The sequence below is a fragment of the Anomalospiza imberbis genome, chromosome 3, assembly GCF_031753505.1.
Source record: "Anomalospiza imberbis isolate Cuckoo-Finch-1a 21T00152 chromosome 3, ASM3175350v1, whole genome shotgun sequence".
Classification (NCBI taxonomy): Eukaryota; Metazoa; Chordata; class Aves; order Passeriformes; family Viduidae; genus Anomalospiza; species Anomalospiza imberbis.
The window spans coordinates 112,674,585-112,694,319 of NC_089683.1; the positions used below are offsets into that span (position 1 = coordinate 112,674,585).

The window sequence follows — 19,735 nt, forward strand, 5'->3', positions numbered from 1 at the left end:
TATAGCCTAACCAGGGAAAAGGATACTCTTTTATGCTTCCAAATCTAAATCCAAAAATCTGCTTTGCAGCAGACAGCCAGAGAAAAAACATGCACCACCAAGAAGCTACTAAATCAAAAGCTTTACAAAACAAGTGTGCAACGAGACTGATTTATCTAATTATGATATCATCAAGAACAGAAAAAATTACTGTTAACCCTGAATGTGCAGGTTCTGTATTGGAGGATGCAGAGATGACATGCAAACATGGGAATTGTACACAATCCCTAACCCTTTTGCCAAGTGGCAGCAAAGAGGAGCCTGAGTCAAAATGCCTAGAATCTTATTTTACAAATAACTGAGCAGCTGTCCACTATGAAACCTTGGAAAATCATATGCTTCCACCTGAGTTACAACCCTTATCAGGAAACACTGCACACAGATAAGAAAGTCTTAACAGGGGGAAGGAAAGATGTCATAAAGCTTGGGCCAAAATTCACTATAATAATATGTTTCTGTGTTTGTGTGTGTATACACACAATATTCCAATAAAAGCAATAAAAATAACAAATCCGTGGCCACAGGATGGTTCTTCCTCACTGAAAGCAGGCAGCAGCTGCCTTTCTGGACCCCTCACCCCATTTCCAAGGAGGCTGCTGCCAGCACTGCTCTGCACCCCACCCTGGAGAAGCACTAAACCAACAAAGGCTTTCTGCTCTTGTGGGGCTTTCACAAGGAAATCCTCAGGCTGGACCCAGCCCTTTGATGGGCAGCCCTCAGGAAGAACCATTCCATAGGAATGAGGCAAAACCTGAGAACCCAGAGGCAACTCTCAGCCACTTGGGAACAGCCTGCTCCTCCTGTGCCAGAGTACTTTGATCTACCTGGGAACCATTCTCCTCCTCTCTATCCCGGCTCATGTACAGCTGGGGCACAGGAGGAAGTTTGACCTAGAGATGATGCAAAAGGCCTTACTGGAATTAGCTCTTCCTTCTTCATCAAGGGAAAAGAGGGATCTTCCTCCCTAGCCAACAGCACTAAAGAAGGAGGCTGAAAAAGAAATGTGGTTTGAATAAAAAAAAATTATATTTTCCTTAGAAGTTGCTGGGTCTATTCCTTTGCTCAACAGTATTGAATACACTTCTGATATTTTTTCTGTCTGACTTCCTGTACTGTTGTAAATAAAATTGAGCTTGCAGTGTTTTCACAGCACTCAAGCCTGGCAAAACCTTTTTTTTCAGTATTTCCAGTAAAACCCTTTGAGAAAATACTACTGATAAGGGGAAAAAACAATTCCTGAAGAGATCCCAAACCACAAAAATCACCATTTGGAAAAGTCATGCGGATGAAACACACTTTAAAAATAAATAAAGAAGATTAAATCCATCATTTCTGATAAATGTAATTTCTAATAAATATTGCTTTAGTTGAGACTGAAGATGATTTCAGACCCTGCAGCAGAAGGAATGAAAATCCATTGATTTTAATAGTGGATATGTATTTACATTAGCATTCTACATTTTAGAGGAGTGCATATTTTCCTGCAATTTTGAATAAGTGTTTTCTCTAGAAAGCACACAGCTCAGTACACAGAACACAGAAGTACACAAACTTAAAGGCAATCCTGTGACAGCAAATTAGCTCAGATTTAAAGGAAAGTTAAGTACTGAATTAAAAGTAAAATAAAAATGATATACTGTTTATTTTTCCACCAGATGGGGAAAAACCCATGCATTTTTGAATTTTTTTAAGAGCAGAATGAAGAAACAAATATAATATTATGGAACATGATCAGAATTCCCTCTGAAAGATACTTTATCTTGAAATTACTCAAATTCGGACCAGATGCCTGGAGAGAAGAGCATTTTTCTTACATGCAGAATGCTCCAGCAAAATGAAAGCAACCAGCAGCACCAGCACACACCATGTCCTTCTACACAAGGGTAATAGGGTTGCATTATACTCTTTCCACCAGTTCCAAGATGGTAAAAAGACTTTATTGGTGTGCATGGCAAAAATCTTACATTTATCTACAGATGAGGCACAGCACGGCCAAAGCAATCAAACCTTCCCAGAGCGCCCCACAAAGAGTTTGGCTCTGGCTAAGAGATTCCCCAAGTGAATCCCCTGTGCTCCACGTGAAAGCCTTTGGTGAGGACAGATTATGCAGCAGCTTAAGAATGTGGGGTTTTAATTTTTGTCTGTGCCCTGGGGGCTGAGTTACTGAAACCATGCAACTGGTACTTCAAAATGGCAGGGTCAGGACAGTGGCGCCCGTTTAACTTCAGGAGCACACTAAGCCCCACGTCAGATGTTTTTGTTTTAGTTGATCCTAATGAATTCAAACATACTTGTATATTTTGATTTTTTTTTGGGGGGTGTGTTTTCTCATGTGTGTGTGTTGTTGCTTTCATCTTTTTTCAGCTGGCACACGCTTCTAATCAATTTTATAACTTATTTTCAGTTAAACGAATGAACCTCTGTGAGCATGCAAGTCCCAGGAAGCCACACAGAGAATATTTATCTGTAAGACCTGTTAAAAGAGATTAATGCTGCAAAAATGATTCCACTTCTGCTTACTTTTTTCTCTGTGTGCTGCTAAAGTCAAGTTAAGGACATTCACCCACTGAAGACTGAGAGGGGAAGAGAACCTGCCCTGGAGTTCAGGGTATGAGCTGAACTCAGGACACGACTCCCTCCCATCTGGACCTGTGACTCTCCTAGATCCATTCTGCCTCATCATTCAAAGAGTCCAGAAGGGTGGCACCAGGATCCATGCTCTCATATCCTCCTCCTTAGAGATGCACAGACGGAGCTGTTAGGGGAGCCCAGATGTCTCGGTGACATGACTGCTTAGGAAGGTGCCAAAGGAGAAGAAGCAAGGCCCCCATTAAACAGGGAGCATGCACTTGACTTTCCTTTAGGTCACATTTAGTTAAAAAGTGAGGTAAAAAGACTTTATTGATGTGGATGGCAAAAATCTTCCATTTATCCACAGATGAGGCACAGCACGGCCAAAGCAATCAAACCTTCCCAGAGCACCCCACAAAGCAGTGTGGACACCCACTGAGACCCCATTTCAAAGCCTGGCCAAGAGAGGCTGCTGCTGCTGCCAGCCAGCTGCGGCAGCCTTAGCTCACAATGAATCACCATCTCCTGAGGGCACAGGCTGAGATCACCCTCTCATGGCATGCCAGCCATCAGCCTACCCAAGTGAAAATAAAACATTCATCACACACGTGCAGATTGGATATGAACAAATGACCCAGAAATCTGGGGGGTTCCAAGTCCTATTACCCTCTGCCTGAGCTGTTCCCCTGTCACACGAAACTGGTTGTGACATATTTTGTGTGGGCTGCCGGGTGGGGGTGGAGAACAACCCAAAGCCTACTTTGTCATTTAGTCCTAAAATTATGTATAACTCATTCAACATACTAATAAAAGGAAAAAAAAAACCAAAAAACCTGCCACGAAGAGGAAAATGTGGTAGCAAGGGAAAAACTTCCTTGTTGCATATTAGGTCTTCATTTGAATTCCAGCATACATCTGAATGAATTATATTTTTTAATTTGTTTAACTATGCTAATAGCCACCATGCACTAGTGGTTTTAGCAGTATTTTCTCTATATATGTATGACTCAAGAATTGCCATAGCAACTTGCTTCCTAATTAGTCTTCAGTTCCTAACAATCAATACGATTAGACAAGGTCAGTGCTGGAGTAAGCTCCACAGATTTTTAAAAAAGGCTCCTGAGAGTGAAAAACAGCAAGAAGAGGAAGAGAAGGCTCCTGGATGGTCTTCTTCAAAGAAGGGTGGTCTTCCCCAAAGAACAATTATTGCTCTGCCATTACCCACTCTCCTGTGAACCAAAGGAGTTGTGGCAAATGAGAGATTTGCCACTTGAGTGCAGAGAGCTTTCAGCCTGCCAACAGATTCACAAAATATGGGGAATAGAAGCATCCCGATGTGTGCAGATGAAAAGATACCTTACTGTCACATTGCTGGGACTGACGCTGACTGCACATCACCAAAATCAAGAGCAATTATGTCCTAGAATTTTATCAATATGAAATCAATCTCCCTGTGTGGGAAAGGTGCCTGAAATCTGGAGACTGTCCAGTTCACAGGAAGGTGCTGCCTGGGAGTTAAGCCTGTACAGTGCTTAGCTGAGATCCCATTAGGAGGCCCTCTGTCTGGAGACCTGAGTGATTGCCCACTGCTGACACAATTCCCCCCTCATTTTTATAGCCTGTTTCAGTCGTTAACATGTTATCTGTTACCCTGAAAGCACAGTGCCTGGCAGCACAGTAGGGTGGAAATATAATGTGCTGTTCAGAGCTGCTCTGGGTCCTGGGAATACAAAACAGGATCCTTGATATTGACAGATGAAGGCTTGTGAAAAACCACTTCACTTGTTAGTGTGTTTAGGTCTGCTACCAAGAAACACAGGCAAAACCAAGCTTATTTTTAAATAAACAGTTTGTGCTGTCAATTATGCCTGGGCACATGGCTGTCGCAGATGAACTGAAATCCTTTTACTTTCCTCTGTAGAAAATCATCGCCTCTTGGCTCTGTCCTCTGTTCCTCCCTGGAGGTTACTCCTCTGCTGCAAATGTGCCTCCAGCCTCAGCTCTTGGCACTGGGTCTGTCCACAGAGGGTCAGGATCAGGGAATAGAGGAGCCAGGATGTGGCACATGGTGAAAATGTAATGACAGAACAGTCTGGACAGTGAGGGCCCTTCATGAGTTTTGAGGCAATGTGTCTTGACCTTCCTCTGCACAGGATGTCTCAAAGAAGGATGAGAGGGTTTTAAGCTCCAAAACGGCAGCTTTTATTAGAATATCAACTAGGATAATTAACTTCAAAGCAGAAAAACCTTACAGGATTTTGGAAGAGAACTAGGAAGATTTTATATCCTCCCTACCCTGACATCCAATGCCTTTGGAGGTTTGGACTTCATAGAATCATAGAATAGTACAGGTTGGAAGGGACTTTTCAAGGTCATCCAGTCCACCTTCCCGGAGGGACATCTATGAGACCAGGTGGCTCAGAGACCAGAACAACCTGACCTTAAATATTGCCAGGGTTGGCTCATCCACCACCTCTCTGGGCAACATATTCCAGTGGTTCAGCACCCAAACAGCAAAAACCTTCTTCTTTATATGTAATCTAAATCGACCTTCTTTTAGTTTAAAACCACTACTCCTTGTCCTGTTGCAACAGGCCCTGCTGGAAAGTTTGTCCCCCTCTTATGTGCAGTCCATCTCTAAACACTGATGGGACTAATTCCTCAATGGCAAGCTCTGCTCAGACCTCCTGTAAATCCTGTCCATCACCCCTGGGCTGCTCCCTGCTCCCCAGGGCAGACCTTGAGTGACACATATTCACCTCTGGCCTCTAACTCTCCTACCCCTTGCAACCCCTCAAAGCTGCAAAGCCCCTTTATCCCATAAAGGAAATAGCCAACAGCCCTTCCTCCAGGGAGCTCTGCTGCTGCCAGCTCTCCTGAAGAGCCTCATCTAATTGGAAACAGAAATAATAAATAAGCACGTTCTTTTCACTGCGTCGTGCTCACCCCTTCTCACAGCACAGATGGGAAAAGCATAAATCTTAAATTCCAGCACAAGAAGCCTTAAAAATGTGGAGAATAAAGATGAAAAACAGATCACTATAAAAACCTCATTCCAAATAAAAGATAAGATTGACAAAGGGATTAGACACGTCTAATGAGCACCTTCACTTCATAATTACACTAGGAAGGATAAACACTTCCAGATAAAGATGTAAATCTTTGTGCTCTTGAGCAGAAAAGCAAGACAGAAGTAAACAATGCTTCCAAATAACAAAAACTGGTCTAATTCTGTCCCCACATGAAATTCTGCATTATTCCTGCTTTTAGTGAAGAAACTTCCAAGCACAAGACAAAATGGAGAGACTGTTCCTGGCCTTTGTGCTGAGAAACCCCTATTTATTAAGTGCATTTCTTCTCCTCAGAGGAGGAAGCACAAAATATATTTGTGGTGGACAAAATATATTCTCCACGTGGATGAACTATCCCACAGTTGTTCCAGAAATTTTCTCTTGAATGTCCTCCTTCAGAAAGCGACATCAGCTCTCAAGGATGAGGTTCTGAAGTGGGAAAGTCAAAAGCCTGTCCCTGTCCCCCAGCTCCCAGTCTTCTGCTGACTATTCTGGAAAACTTACAGACACCAAGACTTCTCCAGCTTTCTGCATTTCTCTCACAACCATTTGTAATTTCCATCTGTGGTGTTGGCTCCCCAAGCATTCAAAATATTTTCTGGCTTAGAATCTGTCTACCATTCTAAATCCTAGCAATTTAAATGTTTCCCAGACTACTCTCTATGTATACACCAGCACACGTGCATGCATTTAAGTACATAAGTATATATATTCTGCCGTGTGGTGAGTAGTTCAGTCACAAAAGGTACACCACTCTTACTTATTTTTAAAGAATCGCACACATATATGGAACTCTCCATCCAAACCGGGTTCCTGCTCTAGAAATCAAAACAAATATTCGCAGTGTTTTGTGAGCAAGTTGTTCTTGGCTTGGTCACAACACAAACAATGGGCAAAATGAATCTCTGGTTTTACACCTGGGATGAATTAGGGCCAGCAGAGCCTTTGATAGAAAAATCAAAATGCAGCTCACTAATAATGATAAAATGCCCAGTTGCCTCTCCACTGAGCAAAGGAGCCATCAAACTAATGATTAAATCCGCATCAATCATTTGGCATAATAAAAATAAAGGCTGTGCAATATAATGTTGTCAGAGAATCAACATCTCCTGCTTAGAAAATAAATGCCTTGACTTCATCTCAACATTTGTTTTCCATAAATGCTGAGGTTTATATCAGCATTTGTATGGCAATGGGAAACACTCCTTCATTGCAGCATGTCAATTCCACCAGCATTATTCCTAATATAAACAGAAAAGCTGGATAAAATTAATATGGCAAGGTGTTTCTGAAATCCTCCTGAAATGGAATTGCCATTTCCAATCTGGTGCCAGATTTCTTCTTTCTACAAACAATATTTAGCAGTGGCAACAATAAAAATTGAGGCAAATCCCATTTAGAGCAAATTGGGCACAATTTCAACGAGGTCACACCTTTTGCATTCACTCACTGGTACAGTTACAATACACTCAACAAGATTAATAGAAAAAAAGCCTATAAAAACATTTTTAATAGTTAGAAAATACCTATATTTATCTTTTTTTTCTTAAGAAAACGTAATTTCGTATTTAGAGTTCTGTTTACAAGTCAGTACATTTTAATTCTGAATTTTATCAAGAAATTCGGGAGTTAATATGTATCTAACAAACAAAAAGGAACATTTTTTTGCAAATTACTTAGGGATATTACAATGAATATACTGATTTTATCAGGAAAAAGAGAATTACTTCATTCAGGACAATATTCTGACACATCGCATGAGGAAAAAACATATATTTTGCCATATATGAGTCATGAATTATATTTGAAAATGTAAAATATAAATAGAACCAGGCAATTCTGAGTTCTTAGCTCTGTGGTATATGCAAATAAATTCAATAAATGTACCACTGAGCCACCTTAAGAATTATTTCAAGTTAATGAATAAATATGTATTTTTATACTTACAAAGTCACTGGTCATTTATTCTAAAGACGGTCATTTATTCTACCTTGAAACACATGAATCTCATAATAAATTACAACTTGAAACTTCCTTTCTTTCCAAATAGGCCGAATCTTCTGGAGGAAAGAGAAGAAAACTGAAGAAGTGCCAGATTTTGGGGAAAAATTTCTGATATTGCCAGCATCCATCCTTCCCTCTTGGAACAAAAAGCCCACCCAAAAGCACCTGAGATGAATGTCAAAAAGCTGGCCAGAAAGCAGCCTCCTCAGCATGCAGTGACCATCCCCACGGGAGAAAAGAAGAAAGAGGATGGGATGAATTCTGCACCACAGCATGACCAGCAGTTCTGAGGCTTGCCAGTCACAACAATCATCTTCATGCCTCTAATGCAAGGACCTGGACTGGGGCTGCCTTGCAAAACCTAATGGTGCAGGGCGAGGAAACGTCTCTGTGTGATGCTGAACCTCCAGCCTGTCTGACACAGCTTCTTGCTCTAGTGGTGGCAGGGGAAGCCCAGCAAACTGTCCAAGAGCAGTGCAAGCCAACTGAGAAATAATCTTACCAACTGAGAAACAAAACTTGATAATTCACAACATTTTCAATTGCAGAGGTGGTGTTTGTTTGGTTTGTTTTTTTGGTTGGAATTTCTTTTTCCCCCACTGGGCTGAGAGCTTCTTAAAGAACTGTGCATTTCACCCCCAAATCTAATTTTGGATGAATGAGGCTACTTGAGAGCCTACATTTATATATGCAAAAAGGCTATCTGAATTTAGCATGCACTTAGTTTTATCTGTTTTGTTAGCATGGAGAAAGGCAGAAGAACACTGGATCAAAGTTTCCTCCTGAAACAGAGTGGGAACTCACACAAGCCTTTGCCCACGTTTCATGTTTTATGAATTCAGGTAATCTGAACAGTATGTCACTGGGGAGAGGCATTAAAGCATTTAGCATACATTCAGACAAGTTGGTTCCCTTCTTTTTTTTCTCTCTCTGTCTAGACAGCTGTAAAACAGGGACCTGAGATGATGTGCAAAATGACTCTCTCATTAAATACTCCAGTCTTTAATGCTGCTTCACACCAATGCAGTTAACAAATAAAGATTCTGCTAGCAGTTCATTACCACAAAGCTCATTCTTGCTCAACAAAAAGCAAGTAATGACAAAATGTATTTTCTTTCCAAATTTATTTTATCAAAGAAAGCAAGCATCAAGATAGTAAACCACATAGAAAGAATTATGGAATAGTTCTTTCTTGTGCTCTGATGTGTTTCAATTAAAATATGCAAATATTAGTGGTTTTTTATGTGACTTTTTGAATAGGAAATTTAGAATATGTTGATGTGGACACTATTAATTGATTTTACATTTCCTAGCTTCTTCTTCTAAGGGTTTTTACTTTATTTGTAATTTTGTTCCACCCAAGCATTAGAAAAATCCCGAGATCAGATTATGTTTCCCTGAAATGTAGCAAAACTGTAATTAAATCTCTGCTCTTTGACATCGGCAGTGAGTAACTGACATGGATAATAAATTTCTCCTTCAGTTTTTTTAACTGTGCAAGGGATGACAACAGTAACTGCAAGTGGGAGATCTCTTCCACAGATAAGCTTCGGCAGGGAAAAGCAGAATACCAAGTGCTGATGCAGCAAAAGGTTTACAGATTATAATAAAGCCACCCACTCTTCGTTCATTGCTTATTGTGTTCAGAATGCAAGGCATAGCTTCTCCTGGCATGAGATAAACTGAATTTAGAGCACCAGGCTTCCTATATTTTCACACCAAACACAAAAGTTTGCTGTCCAGGGGGTGATGTTTCCAAAGGCTGCAGCAATGGAGGGTTGGCACTGCCTGGAGAAGGAGAAGTGCCCGGGCAGCTGACGGAGAGACACCGGCACCGGCACTGCTCCACCCAGCTCCTCCACCACCACGGACACAGGACCCCAGGGAGAAGCTCCTGTGGCTGCTTGCCTTGCACATGCCATTTGTGGGAGCCCACCTCAAGGGCAGAGGGGGCAAAAGAAGACTGACACACCCTGAAATGCAAGTCTGGCTGAGGACAAGCTTTCTTACGTGATTTTGCAGGATCCTTTTTGGAATGGACCGGAGGCCTGAAGTGCCACCACCCCCTGCTCTGAGGAAAAGCCTTGTTCCAACCCACTGGTCACCATCAGACACAGACTGTCAGCTGGGGTGGGGACGTCTGGGACTTGCAAGTCCAGCTGCAGGGGCCAGGAAGCCTCCTGTGATAGCTCCTTGCCTGACCACCAGCCTGCTGACTTGCCCAGGGCTGCAGGGAAAGCCCCACATCACAGTAATGGCCCCATTCAAACACTTATTCTTTGGGATAACAGCCTGAATTTTGAATTTCTTTGCCTATGTTGGTTACCTGCCTTCATGGTTTTGAACAGTAGTCCTCTGTTCCCTGAGAGAAAAGGCACAGACTAATTTAAATGCATTAAGCAGCATACTTATTTTCACGGCCTGCCCTTAAGATGCAGAAAGTTACACAGAAGTTCCTGTAATGTAAATTAGAATTTAATATCCATAGAGTTGCACCTTGAGAATATACCCTGGAGTATTTGCTACCAAAGGATGACTTTTACCTTATTCAGTAGGCATTTTGGTACTCAGAATGGTCTGTGTACCACTTTCACCTAAGGCATGTAAATAAATACTTTTATAAGAGTGCACTATTTAACTTATATATCACAACAGATCCTAAAAATCTATATTTTTCCACTTCCAAAAAAAAAAAAAAAAAAAAAGCAGGTTAATCCAAATGATGCAACCAAAGGTAGAAAGCAACTCCTGTCTAGATACAATTTCCAAATGCTTTGGCTACACTGAATCGTAACCATGTTTTCAAAATAGCTTTAATGAACTCATTTAAGCCCGGTCTTTTGCATATCAGCACACCATACATGAAAAACAGGAGAAGCTGTGAAATGCTGAAGAGCTTTCTTGGTAGCAGAAGACACAGACTGCTCGTCCTTAGGTGATCCTGTGATTCCTGCCTCCCTCCCTTCCCTCCCACGTCTTTGGGCTCCATGCTGACAACTGTCACAGAGTCACGTGCAGGAGCTTAATGAAGCTGATTTTAGGAGCACATGGGATGGGTTAGCCACTTGCTAGCCCAGGCAGCCTGATGGCTACTGCTGAAGAAGGTCTGGATGGTGAATCAATTTGCCAGGTTGTTATAACTCGCTAAAGAAAGTGAAGCCTTCGCATTCCGCCAAATTTTCTAGGTGAGACTTACAATCAAGCCAAGAATTTTGGTCCTTCCCCAGCCACAGAAAGAAAGATACTCCCTGATTCAAAATTCTCTCTTCTGGTCTCTGTTGTCCACAAGTAACACCTCTGAGTTGAGATAAAACATAAAAGGTGATCTCAGTGTGATCCAACTGAGTCAAAGGAGTGGGGGACTTGCCTTCTAGCCTAGAGGGGCAAACAGGAGAGGTTTTAGCATCATCCATCAGCTTGGTTGCTGTTTATGAAATAAGCTGGTGCTTGTGTGTCTAGGTCACAGAGCAGCAATATTTGTCCTTAGGAACTGTCACTGGACCCACAGTCTCAACAAGGAGAAAACCAGAAAATCTTGAGTGCATTAAGTAATTGAGTAAATACATGATTCGGGGCTATTTTTCTCTACAAATTCATGAGGAAGCAGTAGATAGCTGCTGTCTTCCATGGACAGAAGCCTTTTGCTTCCAGGAGTGTCAGCTCTGGTGGATTCCCTCAACCCTAAAAGCTTTCCCTTAACCCTAAAAGCCTTAGCTTTCCATGATCTGCAGGGCTCGTTATGGGTTTAGCTCATCAAACTCCGTTATCCATACCATGGTTCATGCTCTTAAAATGCGTCTTTGCCAGCATCTGTTAAAGAAAAGCTTCCCTCTAATTACTCCAAAATAAACAGGGCCAGTAATGGTGTTTTTTTCCCTCTGTGGCATCTTCCAGTTCAAGAAGTACCTCACCCTCACAGCTGAGTTTCCTTAGGCTGCACACAGGTCGAGTTTGAGAGCAAATGATGAACCAAAGCATTATGTTTTAGCTTAAACCCTTCAAAAAGGACAAATAACTGATGATGAATTTTCAAGGGGATTGTGCCTCAGGGTACAGACATGAAGCCTCCTTTGCTTGCACAGGGTAATGCAATCAGACCAAACTTCCTATAAATATAGTGCCCAAATCAGGCCTTGTTAGATCAAGATTCATAAATCTGCTTTGCCACCTCATAGTAACAGCAGGAAACTCAGCAACAGAGAAAGACTTAGTGTTGCTTCTGTCTCTACTCCAAATTAAGCTCTTTCTGTGCAGGTTGAGGATGACACAGCTGCTGCTGAGCATGTCAGATTGATTTTGGCAGGTATGTGCCTGCATGGGACTGCTTTTTAATTTAGTAACTGGAGAGTTAATTAGTTCTGGGAGTGTAAACAAGTTGGTTAAGCAGAAGTCCAGAAGAACTGCCACGTTCCAGTTGACTAAGACCTAGAAGTAGACTAAACATGTAGCAAAAATAACCAATCTGCTTTCCTGAACATCTATTTGCTAAATTAAAATGAACCCAGAGTGGTGCAGAAGTCGGAGAGCTGCTGGCAACAAGATGGCAAGGTTGTTCCTCAGACCTGTGGGATTCTGAAAGGGTTTTCTGTAGGAAAATTCAAGCTGCATGTTTTTTAAGAGAAGTCTCTGATAAATAGAGCCTGTAAGTTTATTTCATAACTTTAAACATTTTATTTAAGAAGAAAAGATTCTTCTCCCAGAACATACTTCAGGAAAGTTGTTGAACCATATGACAGTCTGCAGAATGGTAATTTCATGTTTTGTCAGCAACTGAAGGAATTTAGATGGTTGAGGAGATAATGACAAACTAGAAAATGGTTCAAATGGGCTCTCAGTCTTAAAAAAAAAAAAACAAAACAAAACAAAAAAAACCACCATGGGAAAAGTATTCCAATGACAATATTGCCAAATTAAAAAAAAAAAAAAAAAAAAAAAAAAGTCAGGTGAAACCCAAAAGATTTTGTGTTGGTAACTAAAACTAGAGCTTCACCAGGGAGGTCAGATCAACACCTCCATACCAACATTTCCAAATCACACTAGTTTTTCCATTATGAATCATGGTCATTAGTGTCCATTCTTGAAAGTCCTTGGACAGTCCAAATAGAAAAAGAAAAAGGGACCTTGTCTGGATACACTGACTGAAAAGTATTTGACATTTTCTGGCAAAACACATATATTTAAAGGTCTCAGCAGCTTGAATGTTTAGGAAGATACTAAAATTCATAGCAGGAAAATATCAAGGAATTATTTTTCTTTGAAAACCAGAAAATTCAAAAGCCTTCATTCACTTTGAAGGGAAATGTAGTAGAGTTAGGATTCTTAGGGAGGACTCATTTCTGATTTAACCTAGAATCATAGAATCATTAAGGTTGAAAAAAACAGATATTTCACAGGATGGAAGGGCCCCTCAAGGATCATTGAGACCTCCAAAATCATCAAGTCCAACCTTTGACCAAACACCACCACGTCAAGTAAACCTGTGATGTCCAGTCGGTTCTTGAACACCTCCAGGGGTGGTGACTCTACCACTTCCATGGGCAGCCTGTTCCAATGCCTTAAAACACTTTCTGGAAATTCTGACATTCTCCCTGGTCCAACCCTGACCTCCACTGGCACAGCTTGAGGCCATTTCCTCTTATGCTATTTGCCTGGGAGAAGAGGCCAAGCCCCACCTGGCTACAACCTCCTTTCAGGAGATGTTCTGAGGATAACCAGTCTTTCTGTTAAAGGCTGAGGCAAAAAAAAGCATTAAGTACCTCAGTGTTTTCCTCATCCTTGGTGCCAATGTTTCCCCTTGGGTCCACTAAAGGAATGAGATTTTTCTTGGCCCTTCTTTTTTCATTAATATATTTATAAAATCCCTTTTATTTCCTTTCACAGCAGTGGTCAGATTAAATTCTAACCGAGCTTTTGCCTTTCTAATTTTCTCTCTACATGACCTAATGACATTCTTGTATTCTCCCTGAGTTGCCTGACCTTTCCAAAGGTCATAAACTATTTTTTCCCTGGGCTGCTGCGAAAGCTCCATGTTAGCCAGGTTGGTATTCTTCCCCAACAGCTCTTCTTTCAGCACATAAAGACACTACTTCTGTGCCTTTAAGATCTCCTTCTTGAAGCCTTTCTGAACTTCTTTGTTATTTAGGACTCTTTCCCAAAGGACTGTCTGAACCAGTATCCTAAATAGGCCAAAGTCTGCTATGCCCAAGATGATCTCTGAGCATCACATTTCCAGCTTGTGATCAGCTGCCTCATCCCCTATGGATGATTCCAAAGACCACCACTTCCCTCCAAATTCTAGGCTTTAACACCCACCCTGTTCTCAGAAACACACCTAAGAACGATGTATTAGTGATGAAAATCACGAGCGTAGCTATGCTGGACTGCAGAAGATGCAGTTTTTCTTCAGTGACACATTCAGGAAATGTTGTCACTCTTCATTTTTAGCCTACTCAGTTCTAGGGGAGCACACACATACACTACATTGAAGTGGCTCATTTGTATACATCAGGCCATCCACATTTTACCATATGGAGGTATCACATTATTAATAGCTGTTTTCCTTAAATAGGCTACAGTTTGCTTAATCTTTCCTTCTGTGCATGATCTTGCAAGAGTAAAAAGGCTTTCATACAAAGGCTGTGTTTCTATATGCAAATCTATTATTTGATTACCCACTTTTTTTGTCCCTACATTATCATGAATATTTCTAATGAATGTTTTATGGGTTAGGTTTAGGATTTGTGAGCTATTTCAAATTTTATCTGTTTGCTCTATCATCTGCAAATACCAGAGTTTTGTTGATGTTGATTGGCCTCATTTACATATTTATCACGCTTTTATTTTCAAGGAAATTTTGCTATAAACTGACTGTCCCAATTTCTCCTCTGTCTACTACTAGTAGATGGATGTATTTTCAAACTGAGCCCATTTCCATATATAATGTTTTTTTTGTTAACAATAAGTCACCACTTAGAAACATCCCATTGAATGCCTTCATACACATCTGACATATGGTTTCAGAGTAATTAAAGATAACAGAAGCAGTTCACAATGCACTTTGCAACCCACTTCACAGTCCAAAGTGCTCAATGATTTTCCATAAGGATGAGGCTAAAACGAACCCTCACCACCTTCTTGCTAAATCCCTTATTCATGCAAGAGTACGAGGGAGAAGGGTGGAAGTGATGCAGAGAAATGTCCTTTGGAGTTCTGTCATTGCACAAACAGCACTGAAAAAGGCACTGCATTCTAAGTACATTTCCCCACTCCCACTCAGCCTGCTCTTGGGTGAACAGCCTGTTTGTGATCCCCTCCTGTCAGGGTGCAAGTGCTGTTCTGTTTCTCAGCAAAATGTGATTTGCCCATATATGAAATATTTCAGAAAAATCCTACACGAGGCAGAATAGTTCAGGTTGGACAGTGAGGGTTATAATTTCTGGTGCTAGCACCAGCTAAGCCATAGATTTTCTGTTGTTAAAGAGAAGTAGGAAACATGTTAAGGGTTTTCCCTTCTAGTGGTGGAGCTGCAATACCTCCACAATAGCATACTAATGAATGTAAGACACATCTGTTCATCAAAGGTGCTCATAATTGTACCTCCAGGCTGATCACTAAAATTCACAGAAATGAGCTGCTTACACTCTTTGTATACTAAGACTTTTGGATCTATCACCTGTAAGAAAATTCTCTCACACATCCTGCCAGCTGCCTCTGGACATGCACTAAACAATCCTCTTTAGTTAATTCATTAGCGAAAAGAGAATTAACTCACGTATTATTAACAGGAGTTCTTTCCTTCCTAATCTTTCCAACTGTTTCATTCCAAAACCCACAAAATATTCAGTTTCCTGTGATCTTCTGCTATGGCACTGTTATTTATTCACTGCAATGACACTCCATGCTCAACCAGCCCTTTGACTGAAGACTGCCTGATTGCTGATCTGAAAATGCATTCATGACAACATTGTTCTGGAAGGCGTCAATAAAAAAAAGCATACAATTTTTTCTTTAAACAGAAAGATAAATCTATATGAAGCTCAGTGACAGGGACTTGCTCACTGGCTGTAAAAGGAGCTGCAATCAGAAAGTGCTGCTTGGAGTAAAATAGTTGTTTCCTAGTAAATATTAACACAGTACATACATTTTCTCTAGGTCAACAAGTCCTGTGAAAGCTCCTTTGGGAATGACTCTCATCTTGGTGAGGACAAATCTCCTGAAAATAGAGAAAACAGGGTGATAATTTACTATTCACAACACAAGACTGCTCAGTAGCCTTGCCAGCACAGGAGAGGCCTTTCTCACAGGCACAAGGATGGTCTCCTGGCTGAAGGCTTTGGCATCTAAATACAGCTGTAACATCCAAAATTACAGCACAGCACTGGGGCTCCTCAGGGAAAAAGCATCCCTCAGTAGGTGCCATTTCCTTGTTTGCTTCAGGTAGAAATCCAGACTTGTAGCTTCTCTGTTTGCTGAGAGGGAGCAGCATCTTTCTCATCTCAACTGCACTTTTGAGTGATGCTCAAGCACAGGATGAAGCACCCCTGTGGAGCCAGACTGAGATGAGGTGCTTACTCAAGGCTGTAAAGGGCTACATCCATGCTCAAGCAGGAAAATTCCTTAACCTGCTTGCTGCACAGATAATTTGAGGAGTCAGATATTTGAGGATATCTCCCATCATTGCAACTTTAATAACTTTATGGCTTCTCACAGACTCTCTTCTAATTAGTTCATAATGTGCCACAAAATTGGGATTTTGGAATACTCAATAACACATGTGCCAGGACAACATTTGTATCATTTTTAAAAGTCACAGAATATGATTTATGAAGAAAACCCATTTGAAATATCCATTTGAAATATTTGAAGTGTAAGCCTTTTTGTTAACCTAGAGTAGTCTCCTTTAACTGCAATGAACAAAAAGGACTAGAAAACTTCTGATAGAACTCAGCAAATGATATACAGGGTTTCTACAACTCCTCAGAGAAATAAGGTGTTATCTGCATGATTGTTTTCTTTCACACATTTAATCATTGATAAGAAGCTAGCGCAAACAAATGCATATATTAACACGACCTGCTCATCACAAGACATCAGATAACATTGGTTGCATTGAGAGACAGTTGTTAAAAGGTTTTTTTTCCTATTAAAAAAAAAACAAAACATCCCCCCAAGTGACACACATGAACACATTACGTACATACATCACACCCTGTGATTCAGTTTCTTAGTCTATTTTTCTGTGGAAGTAGAGATGAATTTCTTTCTGCATTACCATGGAACTTTTTTCCAGTGAACATATCTGCCAGACCACCCCTTATTTTCATCATTTCAGGACTGGTTTTGCATGGCTGTTTGGGATCACCTTTCAGCTCATATGCTGTCTCATTGTAAGATCTGCAGGAGGACAGGAATGGGAACTCAGCCTGCTATTACCTGCTGTGCAGTCCTGAAAATTTTAACAAAATGCCTCAAAACTAGAGACTTCCTTACCGTTCACATAAAGTATTCATGCAATCCTCATCTATGTTTTATTTCAGATGATTAGCTGAGAATTTTCATGGGGGATCATCATGTTTTAATCAAAATTTTAGGGGAAAAAAACTATTATTCTGTGAGAGTACCAGTGTGACAAGTTCAGATTTTTTAATTGTAGGTCTTTAATAGAACCTACCCCCTCATGAGTTAATATTTACTTAAGCAGGAAAAAGTCAATGCACACCTCACCTAGTTCCAGAGATGTCATAGTGATTACACCAGGAATGAACTTGGTCCCACACTTTTTTTAAACATTGAAATTTATGGTATTCTCAGTTGTGAAAGACGATGAAGTCAATTTGGCATTTCATTATTCTTGTGCTATCGTTAATGTAAATCAGAAAGAGCTTCAACACACTGTCACATAAGAATTACAGTATTGAGATCATTATGCAAATGTTAGAAGGATAAAAGAGCTTCCAGAAAAGGCCTAACCTGGATTAGGCAATTTGTAAAACCCAACTGAAAACGGGGCTGGGTAATGCATGCAAAGCTGTGGCTGTGCTTTCAGAGGGATGGGTACAATGGATCCTTGCAGAACGCCCAGCAGGCTTAGTGCTACAAAGCTGAACCATCAGGAAACCCTTTAACTTTGATCTGCTTTGAAATCTCTCTCAAACTCTGCTTTGTAGAAATGCGCGCCTAATTTCTGAGCCCTAAAAAAGGGCTTTGTCTGAAAAGCCACCTATAATTTTTTTATGGCAATGTGCTAAAATGAATCCTCTCTCTGCAGGCGCAGGTCATCGGGACATTTGCAATTTTTAATTAAACACTGGCCTATGCTGTGCTTCACCACAACAAGAAATTACAGGCTGATACAGAAATTAATGGAAAAAAGGAAACCTCGTTCATAGATGGGGTTATCAATATGAGAAAAGCCTCATCTACATAAAACTAAAAATCAGACCTTGAGTTTCTTTGTTGAAGATCCTGATATCCTCTGTTAATAAGGTGCCTGAATTCTGGATCCACGTGTCTAATGCCCTGAAGCAGTTAAAACAGAATTGAAGTTTAATAGCTGAAATCTCATATTTCACTTAAAAAAAAATTAAGGTTAATTGTTTTTAAACATCTCTGAATGAGATATAGAAAGTCAGACTTAAAGGCATAACTAACAGTGAAAATTAGAATCAGCTACTCATTGAATTATCAACTGTATAATGAATAGAACCTATTATAACTAGCCAAATTCCCTAGTGTCAATAAATCTCACCAATTAGTCTCCAAGAATCAATCTGTACTTAACATGAGGCTGTTCAGTACCAGTTCTTTCTGAGGTACATGGAGAAAATAAATAGAAAGCATTTCCTAGGTTTTGTTTCTGGCACTCTTTTAGGGTCAAATAAATGAATACAGCCCACCTTCGCTCAAGCATGTTTCATGTCAAGAAAAGCAAAGAAAGAAAAGCGTCCTTTAAAAAACATGCACTTAAGAGAGAGATGCAGTGTTTGGTCCTAAAAATTTATGTTGGCACTTAGGTACCAGCAAGGAAAGCATTGAAAGGCCTAAACATTCAGTGAATGGTGTGGAATTGCAAACCCAGAGCCAGGTGCCCAACACAAGGCATGAGAAAGCCCCAGAAAGGACTCCAGTGTTGGAGCCACCAAAAACGTAACAAATGACAGGGCAGGAAGCATGGAAAAGGAAACAAGCCTCAGATGCTTACAGGGTTATCCTGTATTGTGGGAAGGCGATATCCATAGCTGGAAATAGAAAAATGGCAATATTAACTACTGTTATTTACTATGTAAAAGGATAGATTTAAGTCTGGCCCACTGCTTCAATACATGCCATGATATCCAGGAGAGGTTTCTAAATCCTGACTCAAATATCTATTGAAAGTGATTCTTGAGGAGTTCATTGGTAGGGACTGAAGCTCTCTGCCCCAGTTTTGCAATCACACTCATACCTTCTATATTTCTCTGGACCGAACATACAAAACTCCCACAGCTTTTTTCCATTTCTCATTTTTAATTGCTTTACATTTCTCTTTATTGTATCATTTTTGTTTGTCTCATGAATGGGTGTGAGTTAACTCTTCTGTCATGAAGCTACTAAAAAATGTTAGTACCTAAATCTAGACCTGTCAAGATGAGGACAGAACTATCTCATACAGATTTGTTTTTTTTTTTTTTTTTTTTATATAGGATATTTAAACCTGATGTTTAAAACAGTAGCATTTTAGTTAATATGAAGCCACTGACACAGATGACTTGCACTTTATACCACTATGAAGAACAAACAATAGAAATGCATCTTGTTTCTGTATGGCTGTGTCCAGTATCACGGAAATATCAAGGACAAGTTAATCTCAAAGCCTATAGAGAACATGATGCAAAGATCAGAAATTAGCAGATACTGCTAAAATGTTCTGGAATAATCCCCTAACATTTCCAGTTATGAAGAGATTTATTGATCTTTTCTTGAAAATAGAGTCTTCTTCAGCTGAAGTAGTTCAGACAGAGCATAAGACACGAAGGAGAAAAAAACTTCAGAAAAATTAATGCTCTCTCATG

General features: G+C 40.4%; 1 protein-coding gene across 14 annotated transcripts in view; it reads right to left on the reverse strand.

Moving 5' to 3' along the window:
- FSHR (follicle stimulating hormone receptor) overlaps positions 1–19,735 on the reverse strand; it is a 79,971-nt gene that overhangs the window by 34,601 nt on the left and 25,635 nt on the right. For all 14 annotated transcript variants that reach the window (XM_068186561.1, XM_068186558.1, XM_068186555.1 and 11 more), the window contains exon 2: positions 15,826–15,897. In XM_068186561.1, the coding sequence (XP_068042662.1) occupies positions 15,826–15,897 (72 nt within the window). The remainder of the gene's footprint in view (positions 1–15,825; positions 15,898–19,735) is intronic.